Source organism: Gouania willdenowi, chromosome 15 (assembly GCF_900634775.1).
Source record: "Gouania willdenowi chromosome 15, fGouWil2.1, whole genome shotgun sequence".
Lineage (NCBI taxonomy): Eukaryota > Metazoa > Chordata > Actinopteri > Blenniiformes > Gobiesocidae > Gouania > Gouania willdenowi.
In genome coordinates, this window is record NC_041058.1 from 6,485,461 (window position 1) to 6,508,592 (window position 23,132).

General features: G+C 37.4%; 1 protein-coding gene across 1 annotated transcript in view; it reads left to right on the top strand.

The window, feature by feature from the left end:
• nrg3a (neuregulin 3a) overlaps positions 1 to 23,132 on the top strand; it is a 442,303-nt gene that overhangs the window by 362,778 nt on the left and 56,393 nt on the right. Inside the window, exon 3 of the mRNA XM_028469411.1 lies at positions 879 to 952. Within this exon, the coding sequence (XP_028325212.1) occupies positions 879 to 952 (74 nt within the window). The remainder of the gene's footprint in view (positions 1 to 878; positions 953 to 23,132) is intronic.

Sequence of the window (23,132 nt, forward strand, 5' to 3'; positions counted from 1 at the left end):
TCTCGCTAATGTGCCAATCAAGTTCAACAGTTTTGTCAAGTCTGAGGACTTTTCGTTCATTAAAGGCGTCTTCAACTGATTTTGCACTTGAGAGATCAAGAGCACAAAAGTAAGAAAATGTCATTCTTAAATCTCACTGGTGAGCAAACGGTTACTCTTGTTACTTTGGGAGCAATTGTTTAAAATAAAAAAAAAAAGTTTAATGCAAGTTTTGTGTCCGAGCGCGGGGCTTGAGAACCATTTGATTCACACAAAGAAAGGTTATGGGTTCGGCTTTAATGAGGACAGGATGTCTTTTTCTCTGCTTCCGCAAAAAAAAAGAGTTCCTCCTCGGGCAGGTTTTGCTTTTTAAAAGCTCTCCACTGTCTATTCCCTCTGTCAGCCTACCTTTCTAGGCACATTTGTGAAGTGAACTTGCGAAGAGGACAAAGCTTTTTCAGGTTAAAATGGATACTTCACATTTGCGTTTACACCAAACAGCTGGAACATTATGACGACTGAGTGTCCTACACAAACCATCCACACAGATTTGAGATTTATCAAAAACTGAGATGACAGTGCATTAAAAATGTTAAAATATATTTACAAATATTTGCTAAATATATTTTCAATGTCGAAAAAACATTTTGGAAAATATCTGAATTTTACTGAATTTTTTTACAGCATTTTTAAGTTTGCTTACATGCTAACAATTGAAATCAATGCAGAAACATGCACGACCGGTGCTATTGAGGACTTGACTTGAGCACCTGTGATATATGGACCATGTAACGGTGCTGTAATGTCACAGCTCGTAACTGTTCACAAATGCCAATCATTTCACTATTAAACTGTTTAAACTCACTGATACATTTTCTCTTTCTCTGTCCTCCCATCAGGTGTCGAGAAGGTTACCAGGGAATCCGCTGTGATCAGTTTCTCCCCAAGACGGACTCCATCCTGTCAGACCCCAGTAAGACAAGCATTTTTATTTATTTCTCCTAACCTGATATTAACTGTTATTGGTATTCCAACATTGGCCTCGGTATTTTTGACAATTGAGTCGCTCTAAATAAACCCACCTTGTGTCACAGGAGTCGGTCCTAATTTAGGCCCTCCTTGTTTCCTTATATGGGGCCGACTAAGTTGCTACAAGCTGGAAAAAAAATGCATTTCTATTCAAACGCATTTAAAAGGTTAAAAAAAAAAAAAAAAAGGATCATTGACAGGACGCTGTAAACCAGAGATGTGCAACTTTTGTCACAGCGGGGGCCACAAAAATGTAAATTTGTGAGCCATATTATCAACATTCATGTTTTTATTCATTTTCTGTCATTTTTACATATTTTTGTAGTCATTTTTTGTGCTTTTGGGGTCCTTTTGTTGATTTTTGTTTTCGTTTAGCATATTTTTCTGTCATTCTGTATATTTTTTATTGTTCTTTTTCTATGGGTTTTTTTTCTGTCATTTTGTGCGTTTTTTGACGAATTTTGTTCAATTATTTTGGGGGCAACACAAAATTGTTTCTATATATACATGAGGCAAAGTTTTGGAGTCAACATAATATTGCTGTATTATATAATGGTATAGAATCTTTACATTTCAGTTAGTTCTGCATTACTATGAATAATAGAAGATCTAAAACTACACTGTATGTGTTTAATATGGGCTGCTGCTGCTGAGAGCCTAATAATCGCTCCAAGTGGGTTATAATGAAACATCAGATCTAATAAATCTCAGGGTGTTTTCATACCAGCAAACAATGGCACCGCGAGGATTTTTTTCCAGAAAAGTCTGAAATGTTTGGCCCTGTGTGGACATGTGACCGGATTAAAGATTAAAGAAGCAGACTGTAGTCTGGATGAAAATGGGGAATCGGAGGGTGACTAAGCGAACTCGACTCATGTAACACCTCTGAACTAACAGACAGTGACAGTTTTTTTTTTTTTTCATTTTTTAAAGATTTTAAAAACAAAATCAGAATCTGTTGTAGAAGCAAAAGTTAAACTTTTCTGAACAATGTAATTTGACAGTTTGATAAACATTCTACTTTTGTATTGGTGCTTGAATTACAGTTAGTTACCATTTACTTGTTCTCGCAAGTTTATAAAAGGTGAAATTTGTAATTATTGATATTGTGATATATCGCGATATCAATAATGTCGATATTGTATAGTGTCGTTTAGTATTGGGATATATTGTATCGTTGCATCTGAATTGTATGTGAATATGCAATGCACACCCCTACTTTTTATTGCTGACAGTCATATCAATACTGTACATTTTGAGTTACAGCATAAAAAATAAGCTGTTCCTGGAACTGACGTGGTTTTACCGTTAGTTTAGTGCAATTTATAAACAAATTGTGAATGCAAACCAAGCTGAATCAAGGTATTAATATTATCATCTGTTCTCTGCTCATTAAAACCAGGTCCATATCCTGAATTTAAAACTCCACTTTACAGTGCAGGGTTTAAATATGTCTATATTACTTTATTTATTTACTGTCACTGTCTAACACTGCCTGACATGACTTTCATCATGAGGAGTTTCACTTGATATTAGTGATGAAACCCTTTGCTCTGCCACTTTAATTGCCTTTCACGCGTGTGACCATAAATACGCAGAAAAAGAATAAAAGAATCATTAGGAATGCAAACATTAGGAGAGCGTTATCAATTGCCCTTGATTTGTTAATATCCTTAGATTTCCACATCATTAATTTAGTTCCTTTAATGAGTTTTTTAATTCATTGGAAGCATTGGGGGTAATTGTCCTTGTTAGAACAACAGAAGTGTTCACTGAAGTGACATATTATTGTCTTGCTTGGACACCGAGCGGATGAACCGTGCGTAGTTCGGAGGAAAACGTGTTACCGTCGTCGTCCTTTGGGCTATTTGTCAAATGTCAGCTGGAAATTGTCCAGTTATTGTATCTGATCTGATGATCTCCGTCAGGACGCAGTTGGGAGTATTTTCCACAGTATGAAGAAGAAAAATAGTCTTTGAGGTTTTCTTTGATACAATTGTGTAAAAAAAAAAAAAAAAACATCAACTCTGTGGACAACTTGAGAAAACGAAAAATAACTGTCAGAAAATGTTATTGCTGTTTTATATATAACCATACAATGATTAGGTTAAATAATAAATGGCCTTTTTTTTGTTCTGGTCTTCATACATTTCAATGTAAACTGTCCTGAGTAAAGAGTTGTAGAAGTAGAGAAGTGGACTTTTATACATTAAATAAAACTTCAGTCTTTTTACATTTTTGACACTTGAAATATCACCTAATGTTACCTGCTTTACCTCCACTCACTTCTGATCTTTTTTCATTCTGTGCCAATTCACCTCCTTCACCTCATTTTCTATTAAAGAAAATTGATCTGCTTATACTTTCAGCACATTCACAGAAGCTATTTGTTCTTTTTTGAACACCCTTTTTTTTTGACAGGCTTACCTGCTGCTATGTTGTAAAGAAAATGGATTTCTTTCTCAGTAACTTCATCTCTTTCCTTCTGTCTTTCTTTTTTTCACATTCAATTCAACCATGTCGTCCTCCATAAAGTGGGTAAGTGCAGAAGTTGGGAAAGAAAATAAATGGCACGTTGTTGTTGTCTTTCTTCTTTCCTCTCCCTCCCCTCTAATAATCTTATCCTTCAGCTAATCCTAATATCCTAATATCTGGTCACCTCAGTGTGGACATTCTGTCCAAATGTCCCCTCTGGCAGCCTTCTCGCCTCCATCTGTCTTTCTCTAACCTCCTAGGTGCCATCTTTTCCTCAACATTGCATCCTGTCCAGGTGTCAGACTCCCTGTTCCTTTCTCTCCTGCTTGCACTTTCTCTCTCCAACTTATTTTCCAACACTAAATGGCACTGGCCTCCGATAGAGCTGGGGTTTTTGAATGGCACCAACTAAAAAGGTTCACGAGCAGGGCAGGGAGAAGCTGCCAAGTACCTCTGGCATGCAGCGCTCTCAAAGGAATCACAGGAAGGGCAGAGAGGCTGGATGAAAGTGGACACGTCTTGGGAGAGAGAATATCACACTGTGTCAGGGTCTCAGAGGACGAGGGAGTTATGACTCCAAAGGCCGTGCAAACAGACCGACGAGGCGAGGAAGGGAGGTCGATGTTTGAATTCTGAGAGAATGCAACCGAACAGCTTTTTAAACAAGTTTTATTTTTAGTTTTTTTTTATTTAAAACCCGCAAAATAATTGCCTGATATTAAATGAAACACAGTCACCGTGTAGAAGGAAAGGTTGACATGATTCTTCTCAGCTCTGGATATTTCAAGTTTTCTCTCCCACGATCCAAATCAAACATTAATGGTTGATTAAAGTCTTTAAAACATACTTTTAACCTTATTAGTATGCGTATTCATTTGTCTTTCTCTCGACTGTACAAGGTCTGCTGTCCCTTATATCCTGAGTCGGCAGAGAAGAACTGAAGGTCCAAACCCTGGTCAGTAGAGCAAGGAATGGATGATTGAATACCTTCGTACTGTATTTATTGGGGGGCGACATGGAAGCATATGTAGACCTCACAGCTGCTGCAACGAGCAATGTTTAAGTTATCATTAGGCTGGGACTTTAACGTGTTAATTTAATTATGGTTAATTAATTACAGAAAAATAACGCACAAAAAATAATAATAATAATAATGCAGTTAATCACTTTTCTTCGCATTCCAAACAGCGCGGAACATTTCTCATTTCACGAGTTCCCGGTATATCCATAATACTTATACTAATGTACTAATGCACAGACTACAATACAATAAACACGAGAGAGAGGAGAAGTCTTTGCAAAAAAAACAAAAGTGTGCAAACTGTGCAATAAAGCGTTGGCCGATCACCGGAGCTCTTCTGGGCTGCGTTAGCACCTTAATGCTAAACATGTAGCAGCTAGCATGGACAATGGTCCGCATCCATGCAGACAGTGTCTCCAATCCATACCTGACGAGATGACAGGGTTCAAAGTGTAAATGAATAACTCCCAAATGAAGAAAGACAGTGGATAAATGATTGTAGTGGATGTGGGTGGAGCTATGAACTGCTATTTCAAACAAAATTCATCAGCTTCACTTCTCTGGAATGTTCTGTACTAAGGGCTGTTTTTTTAATCTTAATACACAAAATCACATTTGTTTTCAAAAGTTTACAAAAATCCAGAAAAGCATGAATATATCTTACTTAAATTTGAGTTTGTGAACCTGGCAAAAGCCAGATTGATGTTTAGCCCCTCCCTCTACCTCGAGTTCTCGACATAGATCTGGGTCTGTGTCTGGTGAATACTTTAGGAACCAGGGAGGGACATGAACAGAATGCTTGAAGCTGATTGGACGAAGCGCCTGTCCACCATGATTTGTTTTAGCCAATCACACGGAAACAAATGATGATGTCATCATCCACATGCGCGCCAGAGACGCTGCTACAACAACAACAAGGCTCCGCTGGTGAAAACCTTCTTTTGGGATAGTAATGTTGCAGTCATTATGCCGTTGAGTGAGTTTTGCCATTTTTGCAACACGAGTGTGCGACATCTTTTTATTTTGATTCGGAGCTATGCTAATAGCTGTAGCCCAGCTAGTTCCTCTCCCCGCAACTGCACTTGCGCCAGTTTTGCTTCAGCGCTTCTGCCTTCATTAAAACCTGGATATCCCGCCCTAAACCACAACACTGCCTCATGATTGGTTCTAATCAGCTCGGTTCGGTTTCGAAAGGCAAAGGCGGGAACAGTACAAGATGGATTGTGGTGCTTGTGAACACCAGGAGAATCCATCTTGCAGGCAAGGTTAGACATTTACTCAGTGTTGAAAATAATAAACTTTTGTTGTTTAAGCTCATTTATTATTTTCACTGATTCAGTCATAAATCAAGAAATCACAGTAAGAATGAAGTAAAAACACTTCTGTGCATCTGACTCCACATCCCACAATGCAATGCACAAAACCTTTCTAAAAATGTCAGACAGTGTTTACTGTGGAAATGAAAACAAATTTTAAAGTGGAAATTTCAACCTTTTGCATCTGCTTTTCTGCACAAATGATTGGATTATTATTTTATTTTATTTTTTTTATCTGAGGCCTACAATATGTCTCTATCTGAAAAAAATATTGTAGAAAAAATAATATATAATGGCCAGAGCAGCTTTACGATGCAAAACACACCAGGACTAGGGGCCATAATATAGACCAGGCCCTGAACAAAACATCAACACAAAAGACTCCAGATACATGCTTGTTGCCTTGTGTTAGATACATGCACAAGACTGTTTCACTGTTGACTCGACTCTTATTGATAGAGCCTCAAACCGATGATTACTCGACCCATTCTGAAGACCTTTCATGTAACTATACAATATTCAGTAGCTATAAGGCTCTGCTGCAAACACATCGCCTTTGAATTGCGTCTCGTTTCCTCGCTGCCTCTTCCCAGCTTCTCCTGCCATCATTGTCTTTGGCCCGTGGTCTATTTTTACGATGCTCTGTGGCAGACTAAAGAATCAGCTTTGTATTACCAGCCCGCAGATACGAAGAAAGAGCGACTCGGAGAGTTAAACCTCCACACAAATTTACACAGTATCTTTATGAGGTCTGATTTCATGCTCCGCAGGTTTGTGTGCATCAAACAGTGATAACACGGTGGTAATCACGCTGGTCCAATTTCCAAAAGAACGCAGGCTCTGTATTTCACATTGTTTCGCATGTTTCAATCCATAAGATATAAAATGGAAGCATAAAATGGGGTATTGCTTTAAGCTTTGTGCATTTATATTTCACTCATAAGGCCAGGACTTTGTGAGTCACCTTGGATGGTTGCGGCATAGATTTTAGGCACACATATAACTAATATTGATTTGCCATCATATTATTCTACACCGTTGCCTTAAACAGCAGGATGATATCAATATGAACAGTAGAAAATGCCAATGGGGCATCAGGCAGTGTCAGAGGCCATCCTCTGTTCAGGGCTTGCCCTGTTGGAAAGAAAAAGAGTCGATTGAGCTCGAGACATTTGCTCTGGAGAAGTCATGAGAAAATGTGGTTACAAAGCAGTATGTGGGTGTTTGGGACTAGCATGGTTATTGTGAGCTGGGAGCATAAACACCAACGAAGTGTTGATGAAGTGAATAAAGTGTGGGTATAAGATAATGAAGGAACTCTTTCTGGGAAACCTGTTTGTAGTCATCACTAGTTGCGTTTCTAATACCCTTGGAAATGCACAAAATCTAAATAGAGCAATTAAAACTGGTAATGGAAACACCTGAATTATAAAAAAAACACTCAAATATCACAAAAAAGTTTTTATGCTTTCATAAGGAGGTATTTCATACATTTCGATATTGAAATGTATCGCAAAAGCGTTATGGAAACACGTTTTCCGCCAATACACGTCACAGAACGTAGCTGGGTTTTCATAGCAGATTATCGCAAAAATAAAAGCGATATTTCTAAATGTCGACAAAAGTATAATTGCTCTTTGAACGTGTTTCATTGAAGGCTGTTTTGGCCAGGCAGCTCCCGTGAAAGTTCATTCCGCGAGACTTCACTGCTGAAAGACGGACGCTCCAAACCTCCTTATAACACCCTGCATTCCTTTGTTGTTTCACTCTTAATGTGGCAGTATTCATTTTTTAAGTATAATGCTAAGAAATGTCTCCTCTTCTTTCCACATGTACCGCGCCATGTTTACTCGGAGTGAAGTGGTCACGTGACCAGGTACGTCACATTCTGTGACGTGTAGTTGCAGAAAAATTGTTTGCATAACGCTTTTGCGACACATTTCAATTTCGAAACGTCTGAAATTCCTCCTCATGAAGGCGTAAAAACTTTTTAGCGATATTTTAGTGTTTTTTTGAAATTCAAGTGTTTTCATTACCAGTTTTTATTGTGCTATTTAGATTTTGCGGATTTCCAAGGGTAATGTAAATGCAGCTATTGAAATGTATCGCAAAAGCGCCATGGAAACACTTTTTCAGCTATTGCACGTCACAAAATATGACGTACCTGGTCACATGACCACTTCTGTCTGAGAAATCATGGCTCGATATGTGTGGACAGAAGAGGAAACCGAGATATTTCTTAGTATTATACTTTAAAATTATTACTGCCTCATTAGACGTGAAAACCTGTGAATGCGGAGTGTGATAAGGAGCGTCCAACTTCCTGCAGCGAAGTTTTGCGAGATGAGATTTCACAGGAGTTACGAGTCTCCAAAACAACCTTCAATGAAAACAAGTTGAAAGCGCAATTATACTTTGTCGACATTTAGATATAACTTTTGAATTTTGCAAAAGTGAAGTTAAGTTTGGGTCTTTTGAGTTATTACTCTTTAAATGCACGTCTGATTCCTACACGTTTCTCTGTTCTTCTGCTTGAGCGCATCTCCATCAAGAATTTAAAATACAAAGAAGAGACTCTCCAGAGGCCTCCTGTCAGATTCACACCATTGGGAAAAAGTGAAGGAAAAGCATTGATTTAATGCGGGGAAGTACTCGACGATTATAGCATCAGCCCTTCGCTTTTCCAACTGACTCCCTGTGACAGGGCAAATCCAAACTACTAGGACAGGGATAAAGAGCTGTCAGCTCTCCATGTGTTGACGGTCTTACTGATACCAAAGCCAGAAGGGGGTCTGGAGCTTGACTGGATGTTAAGATGAGAAACTTTGTGTGATACAAAAAGCCACCAGGAGTGAAATGAACTCTATTAATATTCTGCTTTTCTTTTGTACCCTGGAATATAAGAGCAAGTATGACGCTCATTCGCTGAAGGACAGACTTGGTTTTTATTCTTACTGGTTTGTCTGGAGTCACTAGGTCATCTCTGAACTTTTTAAAACCAAATGAAAGGACGTAGCTTTAGATATTTACTACACTTCTTTAACCTTCTTCCTTTTGAAAAGTACGAGCCGTTGTGTGAGAATGTTTGCTTATTTACAGTTGGTAATTGATTTTAAGGTCATGCTGAAGTGATTGGATGGCAGTAATTCTAAGAATGCAAACACTCATATATAAATGTTTTATCAAGTGCAGGTTTATGTGTAAGAAACGCTTGGGTTGGGTCCATTAAGTGTCTGGCATGAGTCAAATACAAAGTCAAAAGTCATTCTTACAAGCTGCTGTTGGGTAAAATAAACGCCTTTTGTAACCAAGGAGAAAAGTGTTAAAACGTCCTATCAGCAAAGATGAGATTGTGCAAAGATGAGAGCACGGGAGGGAGTGCAGTCATTAAAGTGAAGGCTGGAAGACAAGTTGTTAATGCTGTAAAAAGGAGATGAGACATAAAATGTTGAGAATTTTATGAGACCTCAAAAAGTAGAAATAAATGCGCTCAGAGCTTCTGAAACTTTGAATCGTTTAACAAAATAAATAAATCTAAACAACTGTAAAAAAAAAAAAAAAACTTTCTCCATGTTGCACTGCTTCAGGGCAGGGGTCACCAACACGGGCACGCGGGCCCCAGGTAGGCCACATAGACCATGCGAGGGGCCCTCAGGCCTGTTCTAACAGCAGCACTAGTCACCAATTATGACACATATAGTTAGAGCCTTAGTACAGTTAAATACTGTTGGACCTGATATGTTTTTGTTTTATATTTTAAATTTCAGATGTGTTTGTGGAATGCCTCTTGAGATGTCTCGTTAAAATGTTTATTTTTACTTTAAAACAACGAGACAAATGTGTTCAAGTATCACAGATAGGATTTTAATAAAGATGCTGCAGATTTGGCAATAAAATCTTACAGTATTGTTCGAACGTTTTTATATTTGATAAAGAGTAGTTAGTGGCTAGTAAAATAGGTACATGATGATTCCATATGAAATGTTTCAGAAGTGGTCATTTGAAAATGAAACGTTGGCGTAAATGAAGAGAAATAAGGTGTTGCATGTTGAAACTTAAGTGTGTTCTATTTTTTAAAGTTAATACTTTGTCTTCCTTCACTATCTTTCCCTCTAATTAGACTGAAACTGGGAAATTGTGGTAGTATTTAGTCTTATTCAGTAACTGATGACTGGTGACCCCTGCTTTAGGGTCTACTGCTAGCGTATAGCTTAGCATATAGCTTAGCTTATAGCGCTCACGGCTACATCACAGTTATTAAGGAAGAACTGAAGACAGTGCTGTTTCTACACATGCTAACCTATCCTAGCTAAAGGAGGAGGTTATGAAAGCAAATAAAGAAAGAAAACACAAATGTTTTTGTTTGGACAAAATGACTTGGGGGGGGTCTGAGGTGAAATTTTTCACATTGGGCTGCGCAGCCTCGAAGAAAAATCTAAACCAGAGCAGGTAGTCTAGGTAAAAAAACTGTGCCTTGGAGTTACGTTTCAGGTGCATTAAACACTGACTTCCTGTCAGCTCTAATTTACATTTAATGAGAAGCAACTGGACCATATTGGTTTGAAGTCTATCTAGGTTATGTCTTGGAAGCCCAAACGCTACAGGAAAACATTGTTGTAAATGTAGCTTCTATTGCTCTTGGACTCTGAGAACTTCTACAGTTTGATTACAGTTTGAATAACAACTGAAAAACTAGCAAAGCAATTGAAGAAAATGAGCTACGCATTGATGTGAATTGCCGTTTCTGGCTATAGACGGACTTGGAGGCCCCATAAGCCACAAATGGGCCCTCAAAGCTGAGTCCTCCGTGTCATCTGAGGAGAATGAAATTATCTTGTCTTTATCATGAATATTAGAATAAAATAAAGCATGTCTAGCTATAGTTCATGTTTTTAAGGCATAGTTGAGTCAAAATTAATAGTTGGACTACAAAGTTGCGCAGTGTGTGATGTCAGCCCACAGGTATCATGGGAATTATTGACAGGTACCTGTCATTAAACACAGTTAAAGGAGTTAATCCAATGGTTTCCATCCTTTTTGGGGATGTGACCCCATTTTTATATCACAAATTTCTGGCGACCCCAGAGATATTTATTCTCGATATTTTTATACTGGATTTTTTTTCAACTGTATTTATATTTGAGAAAGTGAAAGTTTTTTTAAAAAACATAATTTTAATCATTCATTAATTACTAGACATTTCAGGCAACCCTACATAGGGCCACGACCCCAAGGTTGAAAAACAATGACTTAATCTATGGAACAATTGCAACAAAGAACCTGCAGATGATTTAAAAATAATTGAAAAGAAAGAGAAATAGAAATTATAACAATGTATAATGTGCCTTTTTTTGTGATACACTTTCTTTTCTACTGATTTGTTTTTATACCCATGCTTTGACTGACTAGTCTAGGTTTTATTTACTCCTCCTGCACAACGTATGATTATCTATGTTGTTATTCAGTTGTCCCTTCAATTCAGTTTTTGCCTGAGAACTTAGTATATTTAATATTAATATTTATTTTATAACCTATTTGAATAAATAACATTAATGAAAAAGTAAAGTATGCAAACAGAATCCTGCATCATTGTTTTGTCTTGTGTCCAGAGCAGCAGAACAACAGAAAAACCGTATTATACCAAAAGGAACAACGTAACTCCTGACCACACTTATCCTGCCTGAAGAACTTCCCTGAGTAGGAAAATGGAAATGGCCGTCCACGAGAAAGTTTGATGGGAAATTTGATCGATCACCAAAACTGTACCAAACTGAGTCCTCCATACGAGTCTGGTTTTGAAATCTGAGCCGTGAATTATCTTCGTAAATATGCTGAAAACTGCTCTGTGGTTTACTTTATATGCTCTTTCTGCGTTAAATCTAAGTCTTTTTTGCGCAACTTCTAAAACTACTTTCAAGCTAACCTTTATCTTTGTGTAAATCATTTAAACTGAGTTATGATTCAGATTAATGAACGGAGTGAAAGAGTATTTGATCAAAGTGCCTCTACAAAAATCTGTGATGTATAAACAACTTATCGATATAAATACCGTTTTGTCCGACTTGTCGTTTCATATATCACTCGGATGTTCTCCGTGCCCCTGTGAGCTTGAGAGGAACGACACGTCGATGTGAGTAAATTATTCCTGTACGCCGGCTTTAAATTGTCTGGAAATCTCTGTTCTCACCTCGAGCTTTGCCAAGTTTCACAGACTGTCCGAGGGTGTTGCTTGGTGCATGACAATCAGGGATGATGGGGGATTTTTTTTTTTCTCCCAGAGATTTTTTCTCTTTATTGGTTTTGCTTCCACCGAGTATACTGGACGACAGGGCTGATCACTGTGAGACTGCTTTAACCTGACAGCTACACCTGCTGCTAGTCAATAGAGCTGCTAGCATGCACAATTTACACACATAACATGGATGGCTGTTCATCATAGGAATGGGATCCACACAAGGTTCCTCCTGCTTAACAGAAGGTTTTCCTTGCCGCCATGATGAATTCATGTTGGGTGTGGGATACATATGTATGTGTATATACGTATATATGCATATGTGTGTATCCATAAAATGAAGAGTCCGTCCTTAAGACTGCTCTACTGTAAAGTGTCTTGAGATACCATTGGTTATGATTTGGCGCTATACAAATAAAAGATTGATTGATTGATTGATTGATTGACACACATACACATATTAAAACCGATGCACTAATGAGCCGCAACATTATGACCACCAGTCAGATGAAATGCACTAAATCCACCTGATCCAATGTGTATTATGACATCTCGCCTTCAGAATAGATAAAATACTCAACTACAAGTAAAAAGGAGTGTCGTGTTTTCCCCAGGTGATGATGTAGATGGCAAAAAGGTGTAGTGTGGAAGAAAGGTCTTTGTTGAAACTGACTTGCAAAATAATACAAAGTTTATTAAAACAAGCAGAATCAAAAAACAGGACAACCAGAGACAGGAACCTTGTGAGAGCATCGAGGGTCAAATCATACTCTAAGGCAGGGGTGTCAAACTCCAGTCCTCGAGGGCCGGATTCCTCAGACTTTTAGATGTGTCCCTGCTCCAACACACCTGAATCAAATGAATGGCTCGTCATCATGCTTCTGCAGAGCTTGATCACAACACATTGGTCTCCACCAGGAGTGTTTGAGTAGGACAGGAGTGTTTTAGACACATCTAAAAGTCTCAGGAATCCGGCCCTCGAGGACTGGAGTTTGACACCGCTGCTCTAAGGAAAAACAGGAGAGAAAGCGCATATATCTTCCACAGGATTTTTAGACACCATATGTTGACTAAATTAGCCTTAGCTTGGACACAAAGAGAGGAAACAACAAATGTACTTGTGGACCTAAAGGTGGTAAGAATCATATTAGTCAAAGAGCTGGAGCCAGAATCAGACACTTTTATGACATTCAGCTGTTGTTGCAGGAAGGACTAGTCTGGGACCAAGAAACTTCTTTGTTTTACAAGTCAATATAACACTAGCAACTGAGCTTCTGTGCTGGTTGGGTTTAATTGTAAAAACGTGTTCAAGCATGCGAAAAGCCAACACTCAAATTTAGGTAAAAAGGTGTAAATTAACATCATATGAAGCAGTCAATACATCTCAGTAGCTTAATTCAATAGTATTGAAAGTAAAAGTTACTTTCACCCCAAATTTATTTTCCTTTGCATACAGTCAACATCTAATGTATAAAGTTAAAAAGGAAGCGATAAAATCTAGCACAATTGGAACTTAATTTATTTTCCACAAAGGCATCTGTATAAAATAAAAGGCTTATCAAAATGTACAATTCTATTTTAAATAAAATAAAATAACACTAAAGAAAATAATTCCAAATTAAAAAAAAAATGTCAGGCTCTGAGTATAGATACATTTAAGAACTCTAAAACAAAGAAAATATCGACTATTCATTGCTGGTTTGGGCGCGGTGCATTACATTTAATTTGATTGGTCGGCTATGATGTAATGCATTTTATTGTTGTCTGGCCATTTCATTTTTTGTAGTTTCACAATGTGCGTTGATCATTTTAAAACAAAAAATAACAATTTACTCAGTAACAGTTGGGTGTAGAAATGTAACTAATTACTTTATCTCTTTTAAAACATACTAAAGTACAAGTAAAATTACTGATTTAGAAATATACTCAAAGTACCCATAAAACAACAGTAACCTGAGTACCTTTCACCTCTGTACAGTACACATATGTCAGGATTTTTTAAATCTGAAGAGATTTTTTTATATGTCTAATGCTGCATTCAAAGCAACTTTGAAAAAGTGACACTGCCTGAAGCTGGGAAAAAATCTAATTTGATTTTGGTCAGGCATATATATATATATATATACTTTATATAGTATCTTTATTGAATTTTTCAGGAATTTCCGTACATGCAATAAACAGGAAACAAATAATTTTAAAAAGTCCAGATGTTATACTTTGCATAGCTGGCACAACATGTCCCAATGCAAGTATTTAAAATAAAATAAAGGTCAGCGGTATGCACTGCTCACTGTCCAGAAATACATTCAACTCGGGCAAGGTAGTGCAAGCAAAGGTTGCCAGATATTGGAAAATATATTTATCGGCCAGGCAGGGTTCAGATATTTCAACATATTACCGCTGAACTCCGGTTGAACTGGGGGATCGGAATTTTCAACGTGTGATACGTTGACGTCACTACATTAGTAATAGCTGTAGCAGTGAGCGCAGCAGGCTTTGTGCTGTCCTCTGGAGCAGAGAGGGGCAGAATTGGGACAAGCTTGTAGCATCCACTGTTAAAAAAAGCCAAAACTAAATATTTGGCTCTTTCTTTTTACACATCCTCCTCTGCACCTGCTCATTCATTCTCCGGCTCCACTGCACAAAAACTTTCAGACAAACTCGACAATGGACATGCGGGTCACATTGGAGCCGCAAACCGTAAATTCAGCAGTAACTAAACTTTATCATTATATATGCTAAAAACGTGACTAAAAACTCTGTTTTATGTCCGTCACCGCTTTGAGTGTGGGCTCGTGCACGCGAGGGGTCGAGAACGAACATAGAGACAGGGAGACATGATTGGTTAAAAAAAAAAAAAAGCAATCGTCTTGTTTCATTGGTCGAAGTTATTACAGGTTTACAGCTGCTACAGATGACAGATTTTCTTCGTTCCTTTTTCAGTGCACATAAGATAAGTAAATAAGAAACTTCAAAAGTGTATCTGGAGAAAATCACCTACCCAGTGTGAACACAGCCTTTGTCCATCGACTGAACCAGTGATGCTGTTCTGGAGCACAGCAGCAGCAGGTTTCATACCACACACACACACACACACACCCATCATCTCTGTGACTCTATCATTAGACACAATTATTCTAGTAAGTGGATTGAGTGGCGGTACTGAGAGTATAATAGCCCTGAAAGTATTGGATTTGTACTTAAGTCTACAGTATAGGTGGATCGCAGTTAATCAGACATTTGGGGGATTGCATTAGCAGCATCAATAATGGCTGAATCTTTAGGGTCCCCCTCCCTCGACATGATCCATTCTACATTCATCTTTCTAAATGGAATAACCCACGTGAGGATTTTACTGTCCCTGAGGAATACGAGGGTGAACCAGGAAGCAAATGTGAAATCGACATATGCTGCAGAGTTTAATGGATAGTGATTGCTAAGGCCAATTTGCCCTCAGCTCAGGTCGTGTCGTGAACGGAGCATGAGAGAGCAATCAGGAGTGTAGACCACAGAGAGGTCACCATTGATTTATGCAACTTTCACAAAATGTTCATCCTCATGAATACCAAAACGTTTTTCACGGGTGGCTTTGTCATTTATTCCTCCCAACACAGCATTTTGCTCTTTACTATCATTACAGTCTTTTTTTATTGGTTTCTCATGTATTCTGGTGCTGTTGTAGCACTGCAAGAAGGTTAGAATTTAAGGTCCTACTTGTCCCATGATCTTGGTGTACAGTTTGTAGGTTTTTAATCCCATGACCTTCAGTCTGTTTCTTTAATACCTGATTCCTTGTTGCAAATACTAAACCTGGAATCAGCTCATCATGGACACTTTCAGTCATTTTCCTTTGCTTTTAAAGCTGCTTCAGACAAAAACATTATCAGATGAAGACATAGTGTAGGCCTCATACATCAATAAATCGAAGATCATTTGCTCGAGGAAAAAAAGATGTAAAATGAGCGTCTCCAGCAGCTTTAAATGCCTTTTTGTCAGTGACGTATAGGGATTTCACCACATGATATTTCATAAAAGGGGTATCATCGGGCAAGGTTTGCATTAATATTATGATGTAAAAAAAAAATAAAAATACTTTTAAAACTTATGCATCACTATAATATAAAATAAAATGGCACAGAAAATAAATTAAAATAAATTTAGAGTAATTTTAAATAATTTTCATGGCAGACGGTCGCACCACATGATTTTTTTACACTTTGAATAACAGAATAAATTAAAGAAGTAATTTTTAAAGTTACATTTAAAAAAAAAAAAAGAATAAGAATTAGAGCATATATACTAAGTTACTTCATGTTTGGTATCTTTTTATGCATTTAAACCTTGATTAACTAAAAGAAATGGAGTTGGACAAAATATTAGGTTGAGTCAATCATTATTGTTGCAAAAATGTTGTTTCAAACATGAATTTTACTGGTATTAAAAGTCAAATGCTTGTGAAATGTGTCCAAGCTACCTCTGGAAAAATGCTAATGTATGCATAATCCTAACTGGGGGACCTCTGCTGGAAACCCTTGTGGTATTTTATTCAGTTTATCACAGAATGCAGCAATAGAAACTAAGAAAAACGCTGTTTGGTGAAAGTAAGGAAGAGGCTGAAACGTTACTGAAGTCAGAGGGTCGTCAAGGAAACCGTGAGATGGATCTGATTCTTTAAAAAGAGTTAAACACTGCAACTTTGTACTAAAACTAAATTGCATCGTCAACAAGAGAAAAGGAAAGAAAAGCATTTTAATGCATTTTGACATCACACACAATTATCACAAACTACACACATTTATACATACATTATATTGGTTTTTATGATATAGCATTTATATTAATTCCAAATATTACGAGGTTACCTACAGTTAAAAAAGAGCTGTGGTCTAATGGAATTTGCATATTTCTTTAAAACACTTCTCATGTAATGTATTTTGAATTTCTGCAGACGAGCAGCACTTTTCAGCTTTTTATCTAAACTATTCCGTAGGTTGAGACTTTTTCGTGTGATACATTGACTCAGGGTAACTTCAGGATAGTACGAGCACACTGTACCTTCAGATAAAGTGTTCTCCTTAACGAATCAAACAACGGGGAGCTATTCTCTTCCAATTATTTTTTTTTTTTACTGTGGAACATAGACAACAATTATAGATTGGACTTTTTTTTTCATGTGAGGAAAGATCAGCCCGTGGATAGGCGTGTGAGCGAGCATTGGGAGCACAGCTCTAATGGTTTCAAACCACTGTCTTACTCATGGCAGCTGCAGTGTGTTAAACAATCATGACAACTTGCCATGAATGCAGGTGGATGTAGTGCAAAGAGCCTGAACAGCACTTCAAGGGAACAGTGAGGACAAGAAGAGACAGGCCAACAAATGACTTCAAATTGGTCTTTCTTTTCCAAAGCTTTCCTCACTGACAACTGCACATGGTGTCGTTTTCATGATCGTCGTCTCCCCCGTGGGGGATGCGACACCCGCACTTTCATAAAAACTCAAATTCATCCCCCTCACTTTTTACAGAGGGATTCATTGTTGAAAACGCATTTGATCCAGTAAGATTGATTGAATGGTGATCAAGCCAATCACAACCAGACATTTGATGACTCCGCCTTCCCAAGAAGGTAAACAAAGAGTTGGTGAAATGATAAAAGGTGGCAAAAAAATGGCATTGCCATGTTGAAAATGGCATTCAACATGGCAAGAAAAGAGTGAAAAGTGACTAAAATGGGCCAAAAGCATTCAAGAGTGGCAAAAAATAATTGACAAAAATACTAATGGCAAAAGATAGCTTAAATGAGCAAAATGTGGATCAAATAGAGGCAAAATGTAAGGAAAACAAGTGTTATTTATTGGACAAAAAGTAGCTTATTTTGAATGAAAAATGGCAACAAATAAAATTGGTTAACGAATCGACAAAAATTGGATAAAAGTATAAAAAAGAACTTGTAAAAATTGACAAAATTTAGGAAAAAAAGGTAATTTATTGGCCAAAGGAAGCTAAAATCTGGAAAAGAAAAAAAAAGTGTCAAATCTTTTGGGAAAAGGGGCTAAAATGGGACAAAGGAAGTTGCAAAATGGCCAAATACAAAGGTTAAAAAAAGGGGTAAAAAAGTTTCCCCATTTTAAGGTTTTCTGGGGGAATAATTATTAAAATGAAGAGCCACATGTTTAGAATCACTGACTTAATAACAGCTTTATCATAAAATCGCTGCTCCACCCCTGCTTCCATATGTTCTTGTGTTTATCTGTTAAACTTTCACATGAATGTTTATTCCTCCTTCCTTGCTATTGATTCATATTTGCAAATTGCCGATCGTTAGCATGCATTTACTTTTTATCTGCAGCTCACACTGTGCATCACAGGAGTTTCCCTGCAGAGTCATTAAGGTTGAGCCTAACTGCATCACAGCCTGAAAGAACATCCAGCGTCATTATCATCAATTATAGCATTATAATTAAACACACATTTAAAGTTGTCACACATTCTAACAGTAAATAATCTTTATAGCAGCCTCACTACATTTCAATTCATGTTTACCTGCAGATTTATTACCAGCCAAGAGTTTAAGGCACGTTCATTTTTCACCCCGCAATTACCCGCCATCCTTTTGTGCATCTAATTAAAAGGTTTAGGTTTATATCAAAAATAACCAGAGAATTTGAACTTTAATTTGGTTAATTACTTTCCATCTTCTTCAGAGATTATTTTAGCTGCCGAATAATTATTAATGTGACATAAATTACAGGGGGAAAAAAAATCACAAAATATGCATTCAAACAGGTAAAAACATTATTGTCCAGTTTTCATCATCAGCCATTATTACAAAGCAGATTAATCCGATTAATAATCAGAATCAGATTTACTGTATTTATCCCAGGGGGAAATAGCTTTTTTTTTTGAAAGAATGAAAGAAGAAAAAACTAAAACATAGAAAAGAAAGAAAACGAGGGGGAAAAAAGAAGAAAAAATACAGATTTAACAACAAACAATACATTACAATACAATTCAAAGCGTGCTTGGTTTGTGCTTTACATTTAGATGTTAATTACTTTTCTTGCATGATGGTAAAATCATTCAAATACGTGTCTAATTGCTAAATCTGGGCAGAATTGGAAATAAATTGGGAATTAACAGCTTTAAAAGGGGAAGATACAAAAAGAAAAAAAAAATAACAAAAAGTATTTATTGCATATATAGCTAATGTATCAGATTTCAGAGTACCATGATGTAAAAAATAAAATCACCATTGATACAAATTGTAAACCTAATGCAGACTAATCACATATATACAGTATAGGACTGATGCCACAGAGACAATGCTGCAGCACTCACTTGTTATAGGAAGATAATCATGTGATGAAGAACACCTGAGTGGAAACATGAGGTAAGAGAGGCATTACTATTGGACAAAACAAAAAAAAGACAGGAAACAATTACCAACAGACCTGAACTAAGAACTAAGAACGAACAGAATGTGTGACCAACCAAATACTGAATAATTACTAAAACCGACTAACGAACACGTCAGAAAAAGGAGCGTCAACTGGACTTAAACCAACAACCTACAAATGACAAGACTGGAACAATTTTAATGAGCCACAGACACAACTGAACACTAGATTGAAATAAATAATACAAAACAATTCCACAAAAACTAAACACAAAACCATTACAGAACATCATAATAAGATTGTACAATTTATCGATTTTTTTAGTCTCATTTTAGTTTTAAAGTCAAGATTTCCTACCTTAATTCATATACATTTCTATATACCAGCAAACCACATCATACTGTACGTGCGCTTTGTATATTGTGGTGAATTTACCAGTATAAGGTAGAATTGTTGCCAGAACAGAGACGTTATGTCTCAATGAAACTCTTCATATGTTCAAAAGACTTGGTTTTTGAGGGGAAAGGATGTAGATATGCAGATGATGGTTTAATGGTTAGCATGTCAGCCTCACAGTAAAAGGGTTTTGGGTTCAAGCCCAAGACGCTCGGATCCCACTTGTTTGAATGTTCTTCCCATGCTTGGTTATGTTTTCTTCAAAAACATGGATGTTAAAGACTAACTAAACCCCCAAAACCTTTTTTTCCTGCTTTGGGATCATCCTGCATCACAAACGATCACTGTTAGCCCCGCCCCTTTTTATAAAAATTAACACCTGTGGGCTGTACAATATATGGTGAGTAGGTTGCATTGAGAGAGTCACGACTGGGCGTGTCTTTACTGCTCCAAGAGCCACACCCATAATCAAGACATTTGTTGAATTTGCCTCCTAGTGGCAGGTCAGGAAAAAGCAGGGGTTTAGTTACTCTAAGTTCATTGGAGTCTATAATTTGTGTTTACCCTGCAATGGACCGCACCGTGTCCAGGGTGTACCCACACCTAGAGCCCATTGTAATCTGCAGATAGGCCCCATGTGACCCTCAATAGGAGTAATCAGTGTTATAGAATGAATGAAGATCTAACAATAGCTTATTTAATCTCATAGAATATGTGTAAATGTGCTTGGGCAAGGCCCACAAAAATTGCTTCCAATGAGCTCCATTACCAATAGTGTGCAAGTGTGCGTGTGAATGCTATAGATAATGTAAAGTCCTATGAAACTACTCAAGAGGTGATAAAAGTACTTTTTATGTGCAATGCATGTGCCATTTAGCTAAATCAGAAGTATTAGACAGTCAATAGTCCAGTAATGCTGTAAAAGGAACTGTAAGGCTCACTTTGAGCCAAAAGTGGTGAATTACAGTGACTTTGTTTCAGCCTCCAATGAAAACTGACATCATATCAGGCGTCACAGGAGCTGCAAATAGAAGAGACTTCTATCCACCGAGAGAGGACAGGTGGATCCGCATCAAACGATACAAGAACTAGTGCGTCAACACTCTGGGAACACACAGTGATTGTAATATTTGGAACACACGACGCAATGACCTTTACTGCTTATATCTGTTGGGTTGCCATTAGGGGTGGACTGGGACAAAAATTCAGCACTGGCATTTTCTATCCAGACCAGCTTACGACATTATCAGCAAACACATGTAGAAGCCGTTATTAAGTCAGCAGTTCTCAACATGTGGCTCTTTATGTCTAAAATTGAATTATTATTCCCCCAGAAAACCTTAAAAAGGAAAACTTTTTAGCCATTTTTACCTATTTCCTTTGGCCGTTTTGCAACTTCCCTTCTCTCATTTTTGCCCTTTTTCTAAAAATTCTGACAATTTTTTCAGACTTTATCTAACATTTGCCAATAAATAAATAAACCCCCTTTTTTTTCTTATTTTTTGTCCTTTCTTTTTTTTTTTTGTCCACTTTTTATCCAAATACTTTTGCCCAATAAATATCACTTGTTTCCATTTTACCCTACATTTTACCTCATTTGTCCAACATTTTTGCCCTTTTTCACTATTCTTGGCCACATTTTGGTGTTTTTTTTTTTTTTTTTTACTATTGATTGCCACATTTTTGCTCATTTAAGCTACCTCTTGCCAGTACATACCACCTGGTTCCTCTTGTATTGCCATTTTTTGGCCACTCTTGATTGCTTTTGGCCCATTTTAGTCACTTTACACTCTTTTCTTGCCACTTTTTGACAACTTTTGGACCGTTTTTGGCAACCTGTTACCATGTCTGCCTCCACTCGCTCATAAAAAAGAAAACGTAGCGAACCGGACCAGCCCATTTAAGGTCAACGGCCCACCGGGATGATGCCTGGTATGCCAGATGGCCAGTCCACCCCTGGTTGCCATTGATAAATGACAGAGAAAATCATCTGAAACCCTTTTTTGCTGATTTTCACACCTGAATTCAATCGTTAAAGTAGGGATGAAGCATTTGGTAACACCTCTAAAAGTTGTCATCCTATTACGAGTGATTTCAGCTACTTAATCACTAAGTCTAGACATCCCCACGGCTTCTTTCCACACAGAGTGAAACCCCCAACATCTCAGCCTTAGCAGTCGGGCTACATTAGGACATGCTACTGGGTTTTTGGCCTCACCCACATGTGGCTTCTGCCCAATGCCTGTAGCTATTAAAGCACCAAAAGGAAGTGAAAAAAACAGCCCATCAAGGATCAGTGCGTAGGTCATGTGGCCATAATAAACTGCGCCGCAATAAAAGAAATACGACTTTTTTATAGGCACTGGATATTAAAGAATAACTTTATCTGTCCTCACATTACCTTTCTCTGTCTCATTGTTCTACTATTCTACTATGCATCTACTATTCTAACCAAAAATATAGAGACTTCAGGTTAAATACGATGCTGAGTGATAGTAATATAATGAAATATAGTGAATATGAGTTGGTATCCATTGCTTGTACTTCCTGAGGGTTGGATAAATAAGTTGCTTTTGTGTGTAATTTTAAAAAACCTGAAGAGAAAATATGTACTTTACAGCTATTTGTTTAGCTTTCATAAATTTACGTCATGCTCTTAGTCTAGGCCAGAATAAAGGTTCCAGAGAGCGGGGACCCCCACTGTAGCTGAAGGTGGTTGAACACAGACATGATAGAAGAACGGTCATGTGGAGACAGGGCCATCTATAAGGGGGAATAAAGGGGAGAGATTATTGGGGCCCATCCATAAAGTCAGTAAAATGATGGTCCATTGTTCTATGAATCTGTGATAACCACATTTATTTATTTATCTGAATAACATCCACTGTTATACAGGAAGTTTATTATTTGGGCCATAGTATATAGTCATTTTGAAGAAATAAATCCTTGTTTTAATCAGAAATAAAAGGGGTTAAAAGTGACCAAAAATGCTGGAAAATGATGTGAAATGGGATTTTTAAAACCACAGAAATTTGCAGGTGAGAGTCACCAAAAACTAACAAATTAGTAAAAAGGGTTCAAAGTATCAAAATTGGCTTAAAAGTGGCAGAAAAAGTAGGAACAATTACTGCAGTTTAAACTGGCGTGACAAATCATGAATATGGTTACGTTGGGAAAAATAAGCATGAAATATGGTAAAAAGTGGTTAAAAGTGGCAAAAATGGGTCAACATGTGCAACATTAGGTGATGGAAAGGGTTTATAAGTGCTGAAAATGTCTTGAATGTGG